At 39.1% G+C, this 19424-nt stretch overlaps 2 protein-coding genes across 13 annotated transcripts in view; both read right to left on the bottom strand.

The window, feature by feature from the left end:
• The window catches only part of C4H1orf185 (chromosome 4 C1orf185 homolog), a 206602-nt gene extending 196671 nt beyond the window's left edge, over positions 1 to 9931 (bottom strand). The window contains exon 1 of one of the 11 annotated variants that reach the window (XR_014144500.1): positions 9108 to 9916. The gene's annotated coding sequence lies outside the window, so the exon portion shown is untranslated. Of the gene's footprint in view, positions 1 to 9099 lie in introns of all 11 variants that reach the window. The other 10 variants (XR_014144502.1, XR_014144499.1, XR_014144501.1 and 7 more) reach the window with 10 other exon arrangements.
• Positions 9932 to 12489: 2558 nt separating this feature from the next.
• Positions 12490 to 18445, bottom strand: CDKN2C (cyclin dependent kinase inhibitor 2C). 2 transcript variants are annotated; one of them, XM_006732067.2, is made up of 3 exons: positions 17250 to 18445; positions 16652 to 16791; positions 12490 to 13245 (listed from the first exon to the last, which is right to left on the bottom strand). In XM_006732067.2, exons 2-3 carry the CDS (start codon positions 16778 to 16780, stop codon positions 12868 to 12870), a joined length of 507 nt encoding a protein of 168 aa, XP_006732130.1. In that variant the 5' UTR covers positions 16781 to 16791; positions 17250 to 18445; the 3' UTR covers positions 12490 to 12867. The 2 variants fall into 2 exon arrangements, with proteins under 2 accessions (XP_006732130.1, XP_030882589.1); XM_031026729.2 differs by lacking the exon at positions 17250 to 18445 and having other exon boundaries at positions 16652 to 16918.
• Between the last annotated feature and the right edge of the window lie 979 nt (positions 18446 to 19424).

Here is a 19424-nt window from a genome sequence, read left to right as displayed (position 1 = left end):
GAATATTATTCAGCCATGAAAAAGAATGAAATCTTGCCATTTGCAACAACATGAACGGAGCTAGAGAGTATAATGCTAAGTGAAATAAGTCAGTCAGAGAAGGACAAATACCGTAAGATTTCACTCATATGTGGAATTTAAGAAACAAAACAAATGAGCAAAGGAAAAAAGAAGGGAGAGAGACAAACCAAGAAACAGACCTAACTATAGAGAACAAACTCATGGTTACCACGGAGGAGGGAGGTGGGGTATGGGTGAAATAGGTGATGTGGATAAAGGAGTGTACTTGTCATCATGAGCACTGAGTGATGTATGGAATTGTTGAATCACTATATTATACACCTGAAACTAATAATAACACTGTATGTTAACTATACTGAAATTTAAAAAGTCACTATATTTCTGTATGCTAGCAATAAACAATTGCAAATTGAAATGAAAACAACTTAAAAATGTGAAATGTTTAGGATCAAGTTTGACAAATTTCATGCAATATCTATATAGAAAGTGGCAAAATATTAATGAAAAAAATTTTAAACCTGAATAAGTAGAGAGATATTCATGGTTAGAAGACTCAAAATTATTGACATGTCAGTTCTCCCCAGATTGATTTATAGATTCGACATAATTCCAATCATTTTTTGAGAATTTGACATACTAATTCTAAAATTTGAAAATGTATACGGAAATCAAAGGATCTGGAATATCAAAATTAAATTTGAACAAATACAGTTGGATTGGTTTCAAGGCTACTTGATTTCAAGACTTATTATAAAGCTATGATAATCTAGACAGTGTTACATTTGCATAATGATAGACATATAGATCGATGGTACAGAATAGAAAGCCATAATTAGGCCTATATATATATGGTCAATTGATTTTTCCAAAAAAATGTCAAGATAATTCAATGGTTAAGGATCGTGTTTTCAATAAATGATCCTAGAATAACTGGATATACAAGGAAAAAAAGCCTTCAACCCTTACCTCAAACCATATATAAAAATTTATTTGAAATGGATCACATACCTAAATGTAAATTATAAAGCTTTGAAGCTTCTAGGAGAAAAACTTTTTTCCCCTGGTTTAGGCAAAGATTTCTTGGAACACACAAAGCGTGAACAGGAAAATTTAAAAATTGATAAATTGCATTTCATTAAATTAAAAACTTCTCTTCAAAAGGCAAGATTAAATGAAAAGACAACCCACAGACTGAGAGACAATATTTACAAACACATACTGATAAAGGTCTTGTATCCAGAATATACAAAGGACTTTCAAAACTCAGTAAGAAAATAAACAAATGAAAAACAATAAAAATGGTCCAAATATTTGTACAGACACTTAATTTAACTTTTCCTTGAGCATACTACTATTTGGGGGGGGGGATGGTTCTAGCTTTATAAAGGGGCTTTTGGTCAGTCTTCCTACTTCATGATTCCCCTAACCATTGTCTTTTAGCCTTTCTTTAAAACCAAAACTTTAGGTTACCAGGTGTTATGGGCTGAATTGTGTCTCCCCCCAAAAGACCCTGAAGTCCTAACCTCCAGTACTTGTGAGTATTATCTTATTTGGAAATAGACTTAGCAGATAATTAATATAAGATGAGGTTTTTAGGGTGGGCCCTAATTCATTATGACTGGTGTTCTTATAAATAGGGGTAAACTGGACACACATAGAGGAAAGACAATGCCAAGACCTAGGAAGAACACCATCTACAAGCCAAGAAATGTCTGAGGCTACCAGAAGCTAGGAGAAAGGAATGGAATAGATTCTTCCTCAGCCCTCAGAAGGAACCAACGTGATTTCAGACTTCTACCCCTTAGAAATGTGAGAAGATACATTTCTGTTGTTTTAGCCACCCAGTTTGTGGTACTTGTTATGGCAGCCCAGGAAACTAACACATTAGAGATCAGTAGATGCCCCTAGAGCACCTGGCATCAGGACTCACTTTCCCTCATTTTTTGTCTCTGTAGATTTCTCTTACTTTCTTACCAGCGCACTTTGCATGCCAAAACATGTTTTAAAAAATATTTTATCCAACAAGTTATTTGCTTATTTGGGGATTTTTTTTTTCTTTTCTTTTCTTTCTTTCTTTTTTTTTTTTTTAGAAAATCTAATCTTCATTTTGTCGGAAATGAAAGTCTACCTGACTCTTCTAGAGTAACTTTTTGAAAATGGAGTTTGGTTTCTCTCAGGCACTTATTACTTTCCAAGTCCAATTTATTATTTCTTTTGTGCTTTCATTATACCTAACATCCTATTATATTCTGTATATGGTATTTTGTTTCCCTTACTAAATTGCCAGTTACTCACCTTTGTATACTAGCATATAGAAAAATACCTCACATATAATAGGTAATTAATAAGTGGTTATTAAATGGAATGTACTTGTATATTGGTCACATGTACATATGTGTATATAGCTGCTAGGAGCAATGACTTTAAGTCTTAACTCAAAGTTTTTATTCTTAATCCACAAATATCTGTGTTAGTCAAGGTTATGTTTACCTAAGAGGAATTTTCTTTTCTTTCTGGTTAATATAACTAAATATAAGTCTCAGGAAACCTGTTGGTTTATGTCAAAACAAGTTTCCTATATTAGACCATAAAATGACTTATTAATAAATATTCCTAATTGTTATAATGCTGTAATGTAAATGTAATTATACCCATTTTACAAACGTAGAAATGAAGATCAGAAAGGTTAAGTACCCATTGCAAGGTGAGATACATATAATGTACCAGAGTTGGAAATAAAGTTTATTTGGCTCTAAAACCATTCACTCACTAGCCTACGCTGACTACTTATTATGGATCCCATTATGTTATGATTATGAAACTCCTAAGTAGTTTTCTATTCCCATTTGAATCAGAGTATCATAGTCACTTATTCTAAAACAATGAAAGATACCTTTCAAAACACCTACTTATTTATGCTTTTAATAATATATTTCATGTCCTTGCAGTTACTTTCTATTGTTCACCTGATGTATTTGCTAGATATAGACACCTTCAGAGTACATACTGGAAAAACAGTCAATTATTTTGAGGTGGCTTTTCCTTTTTCTTCTCAATAAGGGAAGTTTTCCACTATAGGATATTTAAATCCATATCTTAAGTCTTCTAATAAGATTTTCCCTAATAAAACTGCTTTTTTGTGTGTGCAATCTGCACCACAAATTACCATGCACTCAGACCTTGCTTTCCAGTTGTTCTGTGTATGCCGTATGTAAACTTTATTTACCCAAATAGTTTTTAAGTTCCTTAAGGTCAAGAATGGATTTTCTGTTATTTTGTATTCCTCATAATGATAATTGCCACTTATTAAAGTTTACTGAATACCAGGAGATTTACACACATTTCATTTATTATTTGCAATAACATGGCAAATTAGGTATTATTACCCCCATTTTACAGATGTGGGAAGCCTCTGATATAATTAATCCCAAGGTCATAAATCTATTAAGTGACTATAATGATGAGTACTTAATATGTTGTTGTTGAATTGACTGATATGTAGTAATTCTCCTGAAAGATCTTTCCATCTGGCCATAATGAAGTTAAAGAAGACACGGGTTTGTATCATTATGCTATAAATTACTAGCCTGTGATTATGGGCAAGTTACTCAGCATCATTAAATCTGGGTTTCCTGATTTGTAAAATACAAGAATAAAGCCCAATCCATGAGAGGGGTTATGAATATTAAATTAGGTAATACAGATACAAAATAATATTGATTTATTAACATGCTTGATTTTGTTCCTTTTCTCTCTCCTTTTACTGAATTGTAAACTGAATTAGTATGTGTATAAATTAAGAAGTTCCAAAAAGAAAAGACACTTATTAAAGTGTCCCCTATTTTCTTTATATATATACAGTTTAATAGCCTACTAAATGATGACAAAATTCAATTCAGCACTTTTTATATGCCAACATATTCATAACTACATAAAATGTCTTCAGAGAACCATCTCAGATCAATTATTATCGCACATCCTAAGCAGGGAGCCACTTGTTTTTTAGGATGTTCATATCTCTTTTATAAATATTTAGGATTTTATTCCCTACAATATTGGATAAGAAGGCAGCAATCTTTTAATCTAATGAAAAGGGATTTAAATATTTTTTCTTACGTTCTTTTCCTCAAATAAACAAGATTATGATGTGAGAAAATTTTTTCTTGGTTGATTTAATATGACTGTTATTCTATAATTTGAATTCTATGTCTGAATTTTATGTTTTGATTTAATTTCTCTTCTGTCTATTCTGTTGCTGAATAAAGAGAAACCTCACAACGGCCATACAGAGTTCTTTTGTTTAAATTCTATATATTTAAACTTAAAACAATGATATAAAATATTATTTTACTTTAGAAATGTCAAATTAACTTTACATTGATCCTAAATATAATCTGGGTTTTTTTTTGTAGAAGACAAAATGTGCTACTAAAAATTTCCATATCTTCATCCTAATAATTCAAGAAGGACATTTTCCTTAGAAAGTACTGATCTTTAAAATTCTTTTACGTTGATAAGCCACAGCATTTACTTGCTGATCTTAGGATATGGTGCATGATATTTCAATAGGATCTGATGAACTAAAAGGCATCTTGGAGTACTTTTTTGTGGAAATTTTAAAAATTAGAATATTAAGTTTGTGTTGTGTATTTTATAGATGCAAGTCATATGTCTGAAGAACTGTGCATTTTAAATCTTTAAAACATAAGACTTTCTTAAGAAATTGAAACCAATCACTGATCTTCAGCTGTTATTATGTGCAGTTCTCTTTTATGTTGCTACATTAATATTTTCCCTGTGACATCTGTGATGTCCTTCTGGATGCAAAAAAATATATACCTCTTCCTTGAAGTGTCTTTGAATAAAGTTATTTGCTTTTCTAGTAGGTACATTGTGTATTTAAACAACTATAGACAATGTATACTAGGCTCAGAGCCCTTTTGATTACTCTTAAGCAAATTAGCCAGCATTCAGTCAATTCAGTGCTCTCTCCCATGTGGCCCTACTTGGGTTTCACATTAAACAGCCCCTCAGTTTAGTCCAGATGTCCAACTGTATCACTCTCCCTTTCAGAATCGTGCTGAACTTGCTCTTTTGGGACAGAATATGTGTCTGTTGTATTTAAGTAAAACATAATATATACGTAATTTTAAAATATGACTGTAAATAGTAAGTGGTTATTTTCTAGCTATATGTTTTAAGAGCATTAAGCAAGTGAAAGAGTAGAAAACTTCACTGGAAACTGGAAACTTATCCATACCAAGAAAATTAACTTGTTTATATTTCCTATGGTGGTACAATGAAAAGAAAATTTTGATCTTGTTTGCCCTGCTTTTGAATTCTTGGGCAGATGTCTTTTTACTAGTCTTGGTTTGTCCTTGCTTTTGGATTAGTTAGCAAATTGCCTATCATGTAATTGAAATTAAATTAACCTACAGTCATGGCTACCCACATTTTAAGTATTCATTCTTCCTCTTGTCACTATCACAATTCTATTTCTATTATTTCAAATTTGATTATATTAATTGTGGATGTTAAGTTGCTTTCATATACATTTGCCTCATGACAGGAATTTGAAACAATAACCTAGGAAGAACTAGGACCTGCATCAGTATTTTAAGTTCTCAGATTTTAATTTATATTCTTCCCTGGATCATTAATGAAAATGATTTCACCTATATCTAAAAAATTATCAGCTAACATTTCTATAGCAGATCATGATTTTACATCTTAAAATTATAATATAAAGTGAATTGATAGTATTTGTTCAAAATATCTATTTGCTCAGTAGTGAACTTTAGTAAGAAATATCTAAACATGCACACATGTACATAAAAATACCCATATAGGACAGGACCACAAAGTATTACTTTGAATACCTGCATGATAACAACCATATGCTTTTAGATGAACATAGAAAACTCTGGTCCGTGTGCCAAGTGCAAAATTTAACTGTAAAATAGTGACCACTATAATTAAAATATACAATTTACCAGTAGAGAATAATTTATTTAAAAAAGCCATTGCATTAGATTTGATATCATGGTGGTACGATGGTATTTTGTACCTTCATATTTTTCTCTATCAACATTTTAACTTTTTATTGTTAAAACAACTGGTCTTATCTTAATATGGCAAATTAAAATATATTATTTTCTGAAGACCAGAAATTTAAGATTTTCTAGATCTTGATCCTGCACTAAAAGTCTTAGCATATGTCAAAATATTAAATAGGTTTTAAGATTCCAGGAAATTTATATTCAAAACATAAATACACACTTGCTACAACCTAATATCCACACTTTTTCACTTTATTTTAAATAAAATACAGATTGAGTGCTTTTTCACTTATAGGCCTATGATAAATTTAAATTAATGGGAATAACAATTACTTTTTAACATCACAGTATATGATTTTTAAAGTTGAAGTAATGTTTGTGAATAGAGAAATAGATGGCTGAGGAAACAGGAATAAAAGAGAATTGGAAACCTCTTTCTACATGCTATTTTTGTCCATCACCTAAAATGTGGAGGCAAAAAAATACAAAAAGTAAAAAAAAAAAAAAAAGGGCCAGCCAAAAATATAGGTGATTATGTAGTGAAGTGTTTTTTAAAAAGAGCACTGTGTTTTAATTACATTTTACTTAGCAGTGGAAAAGAGACTCTGGAACAATTACTCCTATATCTAATGATGATTATTATATATTATCTTGATAGTTAAAAATCATACCAGAATACACACTGTTGCTTATTTGAGTATTGAGATAGGAAATACTATACTATTAATCATCATCAAATGTTGCTTACTTTAATAATTTGAACCCACTTATTCTCCTAAAATATGAAGTTTTAAAAATTTCATCTTGAATCATCACTACACTATAATAACTGATTTGCAAATTAGTTATTCTAGGACTTTCAAATGTTAACATTCTATCATATCTTTCCTAAGTTTTGACATAGAAGAAATGCATGTTCCTTTTAAAATGGCCTGTATAGGTTTGGTCTGAAGTTTCTGGATTAGCAGAATGGACATCAGAACGGACATCAGTTGCATCATTGACAGTCACTTTTTAGTAAAAATATCTGAAGGAGAAAACTATGGAACAAGAACTATTTGGGCCCAAATGGCTTTTACAATAGTTCCAAAATGTAAGACAGGGAGATACTGTTGTATTAGCTATACACAGAATAGCCAAATTATAGAATAATTATTCTTAAAGATCAGTGAGTTATTTTTTAATTTAGGAAATTATGTTTCCAAAGCATAAATTTTAAACTCAGGGCAGACTTCTTTATCAGCGAGTTGTGCACATTGTACTTTTAGAAGAAACAGGGGAGTAGACTGTATTTTAATACAGTTGTGATAATTTGGTTGCATTTCCAAATTAAAATTTTAACATTATAAGTTGTCAGTTTTGCTTTATAGTGAACTATCACTATATATAACTAATCTGAAAAACTAAGGCATATAACTAAAATAAAATTAGCATGATATTGCTTTATATGGTCAAGATAAAGGACCTATTTTTTTCCTAACTACTGTACTGATTAAATATAAAGAAGAACAGAAGCTGCGTCTCCAAACATGTCGGTGATTTTTTTAGCTTTTCACCTATCAATTCCAGAAACTGTCCCAATATTTTCATGTTAAAAGATAATTAATATCACTTTAATTATACCAATTAAATGTGTTTGAGGTCCAGGTAAATCATTTCTTCTTTCATAGTATTGGTTATATGTAGGATTCTTTCTTAGTACACAAAAGAAATGACGGGTAGTTTGGATAAGGATTGGTGGTTTTTTTACTTCCTCCGCAAAAGAGCTGATATTTTTGGCCGACTGGTTTTTTGGGGGGAGAAGGGGGTGAGAAAGAGATAAAGGCTGTACATAGAATTATAGAATAGGCCTACACTAAAATTCTTCCTTGACCAATGAGGATGAGGGCTGGGAGAAAGAGAGGTGAGGTGGATTAACTGAAGTGTAATAATGACAGTGTAGTTTGTTGTTGTTGTTGTTGTTTTAATGTACAAACACTTTTCCCGTCTCCTGTTCCCCTCCTTGTCTGTGCTGGTACCTCTGGACCGTTCAGAAGCCATTTTAGAACTCATGAAGCAAAATATGTGAGTTCCACTTGTGCTTTTGCAGGTGCTGTGGTGGCAAGGATAACCTTTGCTCACTGGCCGGGTGTGTTACCATGCTGTTATTTCATGTCTTTGGGAATTAAAGACACTACAGAAAATTCCAAACCCACATCCTAACACCTGAAGCTTGCACAATGTTTCTGTAACAGATGGCAAAACATTTCACTGGAACCTTAATTTACCAAGTCAATATCCAGATCTGGAGAGTTTTTATTCTTTGAGACACCGCTTGAAGATCCATACTCGATATTCGGATCTATTCCGGGTAAAAACAGAACAAGAAGACCCCTTCTAGGTGTTCTGCACGCCCGGGCCCCACCCAAAGTGCCGGCGGGCCTGCAATCTCTGTATTTCGCGCCGAGGGTCTTTCCGAAAGAACGTGCATTTTCAGTCCTGGACTACTAGTAGTTTATGGGGGAGGTGCGGGGGGGAGAAGGCAACACCACAGGGCAAATTCCCGAATAGTCTAAGGGGCTGAGAAGACTGAGGTACATTTGCCTCCTCGCAGTTGGACGCAAGGCTCGGAGCCCGGCTGTCCTCAGCTGTCACGGGGGGAGGAGGAGGGAGTGCTGGCATTGGCATTGGGCGTGGAGTTGCTCCAGCCGCCGCGCCGCGTCCCGCCGCCAGCTCACCTCCACGGAAAGCTAGGCACTCACCGGCCCGCTTGCCCCTGCTCCCACGTCGCCCTCCGGCCCCAGTCCTCAGGCACAGGTCGCCGGGACCATCCAGTGGGATGGCCGCCGCCTCCTCAGGGACCGCTGCCTGAAGGCCAGGGCCGAGGGACCCTGGCCGCCCCGGTAGCCCGCAGCTCCGGGGCGTTGTGGCAGCGGCCGGCAGGCGCCGGGGCCCGCTCCCCCTCCCCGCCCCCAGCTCCCGCCTCCTGCCCGCTGAGCGGTGCACCCGCTCGCCCCAGCCGGCTGGCGCAGCAACGCACACACTCACTCCGAGGGCGCCTCCAAGGTTACCCGCGGGGTGGGGGCTGGGGCAGGCTCCGGCCACTGGCTTTCTCCGCTGCTTTCCTATTGCCGCGGCCCTTTCGCCGCTCCAGGGCGACCGGGATCCAAACCCCGAAGCAGAAAAGGCTCCAAAGTCCGGGGAGGGAAGTCGAGCTGGGAGGCAGACAGGCGTCCGGGCGGGGGGCGGCCTTAGCTGGCTCTGGGCGCCCGGAGAGCCGGGTCAGGCGAGGTCGCGGCAAGAGGGGGCTGTGGCTCCGGCTGGCGCGCTCTGAGCCACGCAGCCTGGGCCGGGGGCAGCGCGCAGGGGCTGCAGGCAGCACCGAGGCGCCCGAGACGCCCCGGGCCCGATGGGGGGCAGAGACAAGCGGGCGGCCAAACCTGCCGAGGAAACTAACTAAATAAAAGGAGACTGTTATTTAAGGCGCGGAAATTTGAAATATTTGGACAGGAAGAGAAAAGAAAAGAAACCTTAGCGAGGGAGGGAAAAGAAAAAAAAAAAAAAACGCGAGCTAACGGTTTTGAAACTCCCCCACCCCCACGCCGGGCTTTTCTGCGCGCCCTGAGGGAGCTCTGGGCTCAGCTTCCTCACTGGGGAGCCGGAGCTGCCGTTGGCGTCTGGAGAGTTTCGAAGGGACAGAAAGGATGTCTTCGCAGCCCCTGCATAGACGGCTTGGCTTAGGTTGGCAATGGGCAGAGCTTTATTCCGGGTCTCAGGCTCGAAGATTGTCTCCTGCCTCTCTGAGTAGGTCCCTCCGTGGATCTGCTTTTTTTTTTTTTTTTTTTGGAACTGCCGTGTAAAATCAAAACAGCCTCGAGATAGCAAGACCGGGACTCCCCTCCTCCCCTCCCCCCCGCCGGAGTCTTTCGATGAAGGTAGCTTAGGGCAGTCAGGAAAGCTGACGGTACGACCCTTTCTCGCTCCAGCACTGTGATCTTCCAGCGCTTCTGGACTATTACTTTTACCCCCCGGCAAAAGCCGAAAGCACCTTTTTGGGAACTGAGATTTCGAAACCAGTCCCGGGCTACGGATTCCACAACGTTCGTTTCATGATCAGGAAAATTTATAATATTACCAATTGAATTGCTTTTAGATTTTATTTATTTATTACTCACCCAGGGTGGTGTGTGTGTAGGAGCTCATCACCCCATTGTGAGATGCGCAATGTTTATCAGAAAACTATTGATTCACTACCGAAAGATGGTAAAATGAGGTTTGCTCAGTGGCTCAAGGACCAGAATGTGGCCTGAGGTGCGATTAGTGTCCCCCACGTATAAGCTTGAATTCAATTTACCGGGCAAAGGCTGAGCCCGAGTTTCCAGAAATGGATGCGGATGCAGTGAAGAACTGAATTTGACAGCGCATCCCTGCTTAAGTATCCTCCATCCTTTACATAGCGTTGTCTCCTGGGATTCTGATCATTCTGTCCATTTGCGCTTGCCGCTCCTCTCGGTATCTGAATTAAGTTCAGACCCTTCTCTACCTCAGCTCGTTACAAATTAGATCCCATTAAACTCAACAGCACCTTCTCTTCCATCGTATACATCGTATACATTCAAAGCCTTGCTGAATATTGTCGAGGTTTTTGAGAGATTGAATAATGGCTTTTCATATTTCCTAGAGGGGGACCACATAACTCATTTCTAAAATACTTAGATTAGTAAAGCTATTTCCTGCAAAGAGCCAAAGAAATGTGCCGATGTTTTAATGCTTAGCAAATTTTAGGCTAATGAAGAGAGCAAGAGAGAGCTCCCACTCCCCTTACTGTGCTCCAACCACTTAAGAACAAAGCAACTGTAGAAGTACTTCTCAGCTTTATAGACACCCTATGCCTTTAGATTTGAAATCTCTAAAGAGTAATTTTAATGCTAAAACTTGGATACTGAAAAGTTAATTAAACTTCACTTTAAATTCAGAAATGTCCATCTTTACAGTTGCAACTTGTAAAAAGGGTTGTTTTTATTTTTTAGTAATAAGCTTGTGTTTAGAAAGTATTGTTTTCCCAAGCAGTGTATTTTGTATACTGATTCTGGTTTTAAAATTCAAAACACAACACTTTTTCCTTCAAAACATCCCAATTTCTACTTTTTTCTAAACTTTAAAATTTAATATTTTTAATTTAATTTCATGTTGCTGTCAAAAATTAATTTATTCAGTAATTTGTGGTTAGGGGTGGCAGAAGTTGAAGTCTTACTGAACTTAAGGAAGGTGAACTTTAGTGATAAGTGAAAAGGATAAAACTTTTTCTCCTATATTCTTTTATACTATCACGGAAAATAAATTATTGAAAACCACTTGCCTGCAACCATTCCAATCCTTGTTAGGGCAGGCATCAGAACCATGTCCTTCAATAAACCTTAAAGTATTTTTTTCTTTTTGGAGCCAGGGCAGGGAGCTTATACAGCAGAAGGAGAGAGCTTTCACATAAAACATCTTTGTTCATGTCAGAGATGATGAATAAAGTATTTATAAATTTATAAATGGTAACGGCATTGAAATCCTTTGGTGAAAATCTTTAATTAAAATTAAAGTAAGTAGTAGATGCTGGACAATTTTCCTGGAAATTTGATATTTCTATTTCAATTTTTTTTTGTTTTTAGCTAAGTGTAGTCTTAACAAGATTTTATAAGCCTTTACTAAAAAGTTTTGTGGAAATCAAGTACCATATATAAGAGTGGCCTATTTACTGATTGTAAAAGTTTCTATATTTATTATACTGCAGTTAAGACACTTACATGTATATATAATTAATTAGTTAAGACCCTTACATGTAATTTATATATTTTTTTCTTGCTGCACTTTTTATCCCCTAAAAATTTGTATTTGCGTTATGTTTTAAGACTTAACATTTTGTAATGTTACATTTCTGACATGCAGGGAGAAAAAATGTGATAGTATACTTATGGTATAATTTTGGGAAATGTATTATTTAACCAATTGTTTCACTTTGTGATCTAAAAAAAACAACTAGTGGGAAGCACTTTTACGGTGGTACTTTAAAAGTGACTTTTAGAGCTAATATATATTTGTTTTCAGATCGCTACCTCTGAAACCCGTTTTTCAACTATTATCTTAACTTTGAGAAAAGGGGAAGATTGAACATTAGGAAAAATTCACATTGCAATAATTTCAGCTCTTCAAAAAATGTTGTCCTTATTTTGTTGTAAAGAGAAATACGAGGCGCCAAGTAAAATCTTTGGAGGGAGGCATGAGGAAAGAAAGAATAACTCAATCATCAGTAGAATATGTCTAGCTTTTTACTTGGTCTACTTTTCTAATGTTGAGACTTACAACATTGTGATCTTTTAGTACACTTCTTAGCAAGTGGCAAACTATGTGGGGGTAATAGAGTGGAAATCACAGAAAAACATTGTCCTGTTTTGAAAAAGTGTTTTAATTAGGCAAAAGAAGCATCAGGACAAACCATTTTTAAAACAAAATCTCTTAAGCTGGGTTTTGAGACTGGCAAAGGGAGAAGCAAGGAAAAAGTCAAGGCAAGATAACATATTCAGGAGAAAGCCAAAGCTATTTGCAATTACATGTTAGAACTCAGGATTTTGCAGGTGAAAAGGATGTTGCTTAAATATATTCATAAACCTGTAATAAGATTTCCACTTTGCAGTCTGAGAAGATTTAACTAGCTGCTTAAAATATGACAAAACTGAATTTTAACAAGTGATAGTAAAATAGGACAGCCAACCAATTAACTGACAAAACAGAAGGCAGTGTGGGAGAGCCCTCCCCACATTCATTGCAAATTTGAAGCTCCCTCAGCCTGGTTTCCCTCCATCAGGCTAACGATCTCGTTCCTCCGGTAGAGCCTGGCCAAGTCGCAGGCGGTGTCCCCCTTATGGTTCCGATGCCCCACTTTGCTGGCCGTGTGCTTCATGAGGAACTCCACCACAGGGAGGTGGCCTTCTTTGGCAGCCAAGTGCAAGGGCAGGTTCCCTTCATTATCCTCGATGTTAACATCAGCTTGGAACTCCAGCAAAGTCTGTAAAGTGTCCAGGAAACCTGCTCTGGCTGCATCGTGAATGACAGCGAAACCAGTTCGGTCTTTCAAATCGGGATTAGCACCTCTAAGTAGTAGTCTCCTGGCAATCTCGGGATTTCCAAGTTTCATAACCTAGGAAAGAAGAGAAAACGGGAGAATCCTTCAAGTGCTCTTACAAGAATATTTTAAAATATCCATGTCTCCTCTTTATATAACTTTATTTTTGGTGAAAGAGTGCTTGGGGAAGACCCACCTGGTGGGGTCTGAAAGGCTCAATTGCAGGAAAGAAAGTTCTAGTAGGTAAAAGTAGAAGAAGACCTCTAAAAATTGAGCTTCTATGATGGAATATCTTAAACGGGCCCAAAAGTAGGATAAATTGATCAATAAAATATAACCAGTAAAACTTGTAGAAAATTCACCCCACAACTCAGTTTCCTATCTCCCATGAAGAGTTGTGTAATTTCATGAATTTATTAAAATAAAAGAAATGAAGTTTGAGAATCTCTTGTTTGCTTGCTTATGCTCATAAAACATAAAACCTGGGTTATTAATTCTGAAATATCAAATGTAGATAAAATTTATTTTCTAAATAGCTACTGAAAAGAAATAAGGAGAGTGAGTTTCTTTAAACCCCCCAAGAAGTGTTTCCACACCTCAGACACCATCACCTAGTATAAAAATGATCTATTAAAACACCGGACCTGATATTTTCTTAAATTATTAATTTTCACAAGTTCTCTCCAAAAAGATATAGCTCAAATTTCCAAGTGTTTTTTAAAAATATTTTTTCTTTGCAAGTTACTTCATATTGGCTACCGGGTGTGTTTGGTGCTTAGAATCCTTCACCTGAAATTTTAAAATGTTACTGATTGTTCAAGTGTTAAATAGTCAATGGTATTCTACACTGCTTATGATACTGATTTGTCTAAAGCTGAGTTCATGATATGCTATGTATTAGACAGGAGATGATTGCATCCAACCGTTCTTGAAAAGAATGAAACAGTGATCCTACTATATCACTTACTGTTTCTTAAAGTTCTAACTGGCTTCCTGATTTTTAAGTGAGCAAATGAAGAGAAAATAAGATATTTAATGTGTATTTTGAGACAGACAACTTTGTCTTGTGGTTTGAGTGCATTTAATAATCAACTGGTGATGCCATCTTATTTCCTTTTGCAGTTATTATCAGGCATTTAGGAATAGCTATTTGTAAACTGCCACCATTTTAAAAGTCAGAATGTGGTATTAAAATTTGCTATCAACATACAAATAATTCACATGACAAAGACTTAACCTACTGTTGTCTGAATACATTTCACTTTAATAGGGGCCTCTGTTAGGCTCTCCTAATTATAAAATGTCTTGTAGAGCAGCATGCAATTATATAATACATATAATTTAGTTGTGAAAAAAATGTAGTCTCATTAACATGCCAGAAAATAGTTCAGCATTTTAACTGGTTTCATTTATATTTAGGTATATTCATAACAACTTAAATTTATAATAAATAGATTACATAGTAGATACTCAAATGTTTGTGAAATTAAATATCCATTGAAAAATCCATACAAAGTTGATCTATCACTTAAACTGTTTATTTATAAAACAATCACAAATTAAGTAATAAAATATGTTTAGAATAAATAATATTTTATAAATGCAAACTATACAGATGGCCAAGATATCACGCTTCCCGGTTGATAAAACCCTGGGGACTTAGCCCTTCCTTTGGAGCAGTGGTAAAAATGATACATAATTTATTTTTTGAGAATTTCAATAAAATATACTTTTTGGTTAAAAATGAACACATTCTAATTTTTGCCACATCTACCTCTAGAGATTTAGTCACATTTAAGGACCTGGACTGGGAAAAATAAGGGACAGACACCTTGGATCTTTGTAAAGCAAATGTGCGATTAAGGCCTTTGATATTATCCTGATTGAAAAGCTTATACTAGGAAGGGGGGAAAAGCTTTTACAACAGAGTTAAATGAACATAATTATAGAAGAAAATTTGCCATCTTCCACAGAAATAGTAATATTGGAAATGGTTTTGAAGAAAGTTCTTTCTTGAATTATGACACAACTTCAGAGTCAGGATTATACATACTGAAAATAAGCCTTGAGACTTCTGTTTGTGTATGTTTCATTATATGTACTAGGGTTAAGCCACAATAAGTGGGTGTTAGTATATTGATAAGTGTGGTTAATATAAACAAGATTGCAAAGTTGTATTAAAAATGCCAAAACTTTTTTTGTCAGTATTAATCTCCCAGTCTTCCTGTTCGTCAAAAGTCCTGTAAGATCTTATTCTGAACATGGGTTAAGTTGCTCATTCTTTGTGAGATTTATATAACCTTTTGGGTTTTCAATAGGAAACTTTTCAATGTGTTAAATTTGTAGCATTGTTATCACCACCAAACCTATTAAAAACTACTAGGTGGACAAAGAAAAAAATTCCTTATTCCACAGAACCTACCCGAAATAACAAGATTAAATAATTTGGTATCTATGCATAAGCTTCCTTAATACTGAAATTTTTGCAAGGTCAGTATATTGTTTTAAAATGCACAGACTGAACTTCGTCTGTTAATAGTGTATCTCCTGCCACTTAAATTTCTAATTCTTGTAAAACAAAGCATTCTAAAACCTTCTCCCCAAAGGATTTTCAAAAACAGCTTCAAGTGTTGCATTTCCGAATAAGAATAGTTCATAAGAATACCATCAGAACTCTGATAAACCAACTATTTGAGACTACTTTGCCATTTTTCTGTTTCTAAGCCTTTCAACTAAGTTACTTGATAACTAACATTCAGAGGAGGAAAAAAAATATCAGGTACAATACTTGGCAGCTGAACATGTTTCATTTCTTGCTTGTAAATCTAATTACTGAAAATTAGAACATACCACCACATGACCGCAGAGACAAAAATACTACAAACTGAGCTCTGATTAGAAAATTCAACTTTTTATTCCTCCTCAATCCTGAATGGGTGGATGGTATTACATTAACTGTGAAATGTACATCCTGTCCCCGTGCCCAGGCCACCCATTCCAAACGAGGAAAGGTCGTTTGTCAAAACTTGAAGCATTTGAAGGAAAAACACCCTCGCCAGTAGTCAGGAAAATTAACGTTAAAGTCAATTATTGGAGCAAAGCACGGAAACCACTAATAGCAGTGTATTTACTTCAAATAATAATCATAATAATGTGTTTACAGAGCTGTCTTAAAAAAAAACACACACACCTCGGCGCTGCTACGACTACTTTTAAATCCCAACCGTCACAAAAACATTCCAAAAATTAAGACCAAACCTGGAACCCATTTGATATCGAGGAGGTTATTGAATTTGACGAGTTTGTTCAAAGTACGTCATTTTGGGGAGTTGGATCCACTTAAAGATATAAAATATGGCAACCAACTAGGCTTTAAAAAGTGAAATTTTGTACCCCTGAAAGCTTAAAAGCCGTTATTCCAGAAACCCGGTCACGTAGGCAACATTGTTGACCTGTTTTCCCCACCTCTCTGGATACCAACCTGCAGCGCAGTCCTTCCAAATCCATTTTGTGCATTGACGTTTACATTATTTTGCAACAAACTAGTAAGTTGCTCTAGGTCCCCCCTGGCAGCTGCAGACGCCAACTCGTTCCCCCAAGGCTCGGCCATTCTTTAGGGTCCTGACGATCGGGAAAAGATGAATTAGTTGTTTTTCTTTTTCCCCTTTCCTTTGCTCCTAACCAGGCTGCATGATGGCATCGGAGACTGACAGAAGGACTGGGATGGTTAATCTGGAGTAGAGCTTGGTAGTAAATACTAGTAAGATCTGCCTGCCAAAAGCCCGCCCCTCGATTCACACGTGATTATTCAGCAAAACTGAGCCATTGGAGAGGGGCTCCGCTCCTCGCTTTTTAGCTTAACCCCTGTGAAGAATTCTGGTGACTCAACATAAAGACACACAGACATATATATATTACTGGCAAATTACTCTGGACGTAAAATGTAGACAGAGATGTCACGTATCTACACTACAGATCTCTGTGAGGAATGTGTGCGGAGACTTAAGGGACTAGATCAGGGCACAAAATACCGCGGAAGAAAAGACATTTCGGGGGGGAAAGAAAAGGCATTAACCCACCCTTGTTCACGGTGGTGACTTGAGCCGCGCGAGCCAGAACCGCTGGGGCAGGTCCTCGGAGGGGCTCGGTCTCCATCCGTCTCACCGAAGGGGTAGTGCTGAGTCCTCCGCAGGGAGAGCGCCGCGGTGGCTGGATGCTGACGTGCTCGGGAGGGTTAAAGATGATCGCCAAAGGCAAACGGGAGTAGCAGTTCCGTGGCCCTCAAGTTACAGGTCTTCACGACTCTTCAGTCGCCTCCGCTTCTCAGGAGGAGCCTTTATTCGCGTTCCGGCCGAACTGCTGGCTAACGCCGCATGGGCAGGCTGCGTAGCCCGCCCGCTGGGCTGCCGCAGCCCTGCGGAGTCTCAGAGGCCGTGGGAGCCAGGCTCGGAGCGCGTCTCCGGAGACTGCCCGGCGCGCGGCGGGCTCCGGGCAAGTCGGTCATGCCGGCCCCACCAGGTCCCGGGACTCCCAGCAGCGTGAGGAAGGGAGCGAGTGATGCGGGAAGCGTCTATGGGGCCCGGGCTGCTGGGGCAGCGCGCGGCAGCATCGCGGATGCACAGGGCAACCCACCCGTAACTTCCCGCCTACGACCGAGCCAGTTCAGACTTCCCACTGTAGACGCTCATTGAGCTGCAGCCGCCGTCTTTTCCTTCCTTTCCCAGTTTTCTGGGGGCCTCCGGAGATCGAGAGCGACCAGAGAAGCGCAGGCCAAGGTCTGAGTATGGGGAGTCGCCACAATGCCAGAGCGCAGCCAGTCCCACCGCCCTCTCGACGAGAGCCCAGCGAGTCCGACACCCGGTGCCACTTCGCCAACCTCTCGCCGTCCCCCGGCCTGTGCCCCCAGCCTGTGCCGCCGACAGGGCAGCGGCCGCCAGCTAACTGTGCCCCGGAGCCGAGCCGGGCAGCACTGCTTCCTCCAGAGCCGCAGCGCTCCCAGTGACAGTTTCTTTTGTAGCTGGTTCCCCCAAATCGCCGATCCCTGCTCTCTTCACCCCTACAGACACTTGCGCGTTGTCCTCCTTTGAGCTCTTTTCCTTCCCTCCCTCCCTGGCTTCTTTTTTCGCTCAAACAATTGCTGCTTCTGTTGCCGCTGCAGAGACGGTGCCGGTTTCTTCTCTCTTTTTTCCGACCTCATCAGCTTTTTTTGAAAAGAAAAAAATTGAGCGCTTTTTGAGTTGAAAAACCCGCCCCCATTTTAACGGCAGAGTTTTAAGGAGGCTCGGCTGAGTTGCAGCGCCGCAGGAGCGGGAAGGCCGGGCACCGCCCACGCCCCGCCCACTGCCCAGGAGGCGCTCGCGCTCGCAAGCTCGCTCGCTCCGCCCCCCGCCCGCGCCCTTTCTCCCGCCTCCTCACTCCCCACAGCCCTCCCTGAGTCTCAGGCGCTGGTTCCCACCCTCCCGCCCCGCGGCCAGTCCCCAGCTGAATCGGCGTTCTGCCCCGCGAAGCCGGGTATGGCCTTCTCAGGCTGGCTGGCGGGATGGAGTCTGCGACACGAAACCTCGGACTCTTGGAGCCCGGCGGGGGCGGGTGAGGGGGAAGAGGCTTGTTAATTAAGACGGCTGCGGAGAGCCGCAGGGCCTTAGAGGCTCGGCGGCGGTGGCTGCTGGAAGGCGGAGAGCGAGCTGGCGCGAACCAAGTTTTCCCCGGCCCTGGCGGGGCAGGCCGGCTCGCCTCCGCGCTCCCCCACTAGGCTCTCGAAGTTCGGGCGGCCAGGCCTACCGCTGCCGCCGCCTCTTCTGGGGCGCGCACCGTGTAAACTCCACAGCCTTTTCTCACTCCCGGCCCTCGGCCTCGCACCTGCCAGATCAACGCCCGGGGTCGTGGTGGGTAGAGGTGGCCGTGGGGCTGGAGGAAGAGACCCGGACTGACAGCGAGAACAGTGCTTAGAAAAAGCAAACGTCTTTAATAGACTGATTTTTACGAAAACTAAAGACAGTATAGGGAAGAAATCATGACGAACTCTGAACTCTTAATGTTTCAGGGACGAGAAAAAAATATTCCATTTCTTCGGGAAAAGGGAGAAAAGCAATCAACTTTAAGGCTAAATTTACAATAAGTCTTGGGAAGCTTTTCTAACAAGGCCATTTCTTTATTGCCAAAGTTCTCTCTTTTTCTACTTATATGGGGGCTTGTTTTTTGGGGGGAGGGAAGGGTGTCCAACTGTAAAGGAGCAAATAGTCTGTTCCCCAGTC

The sequence above is a fragment of the Leptonychotes weddellii genome, chromosome 4 (genome assembly GCF_054177405.1).
Source record: "Leptonychotes weddellii isolate Sample4059 chromosome 4, ASM5417740v2, whole genome shotgun sequence".
Classification (NCBI taxonomy): Eukaryota; Metazoa; Chordata; class Mammalia; order Carnivora; family Phocidae; genus Leptonychotes; species Leptonychotes weddellii.
The sequence above is the reverse complement of the archived record's forward strand: the minus strand, read 5'-3'. Positions and strand labels throughout refer to the sequence as shown.

What these genes read in the sequence shown, in the direction of transcription:
- CDKN2C (XM_006732067.2), bottom strand. Translation starts at nt 16,780, where the DNA reads ATGGCCGAGCCTTGGGGGAACGAGTTGGCGTCTGCAGCTGCCAGGGGG. An exon ending in TTGGAAGGACTGCGCTGCAG is followed by an intron (nt 13,246 to 16,651) that starts GTTGGTATCCAG and finishes CTTCTTTCCTAG; the next exon opens with GTTATGAAACTTGGAAATCC.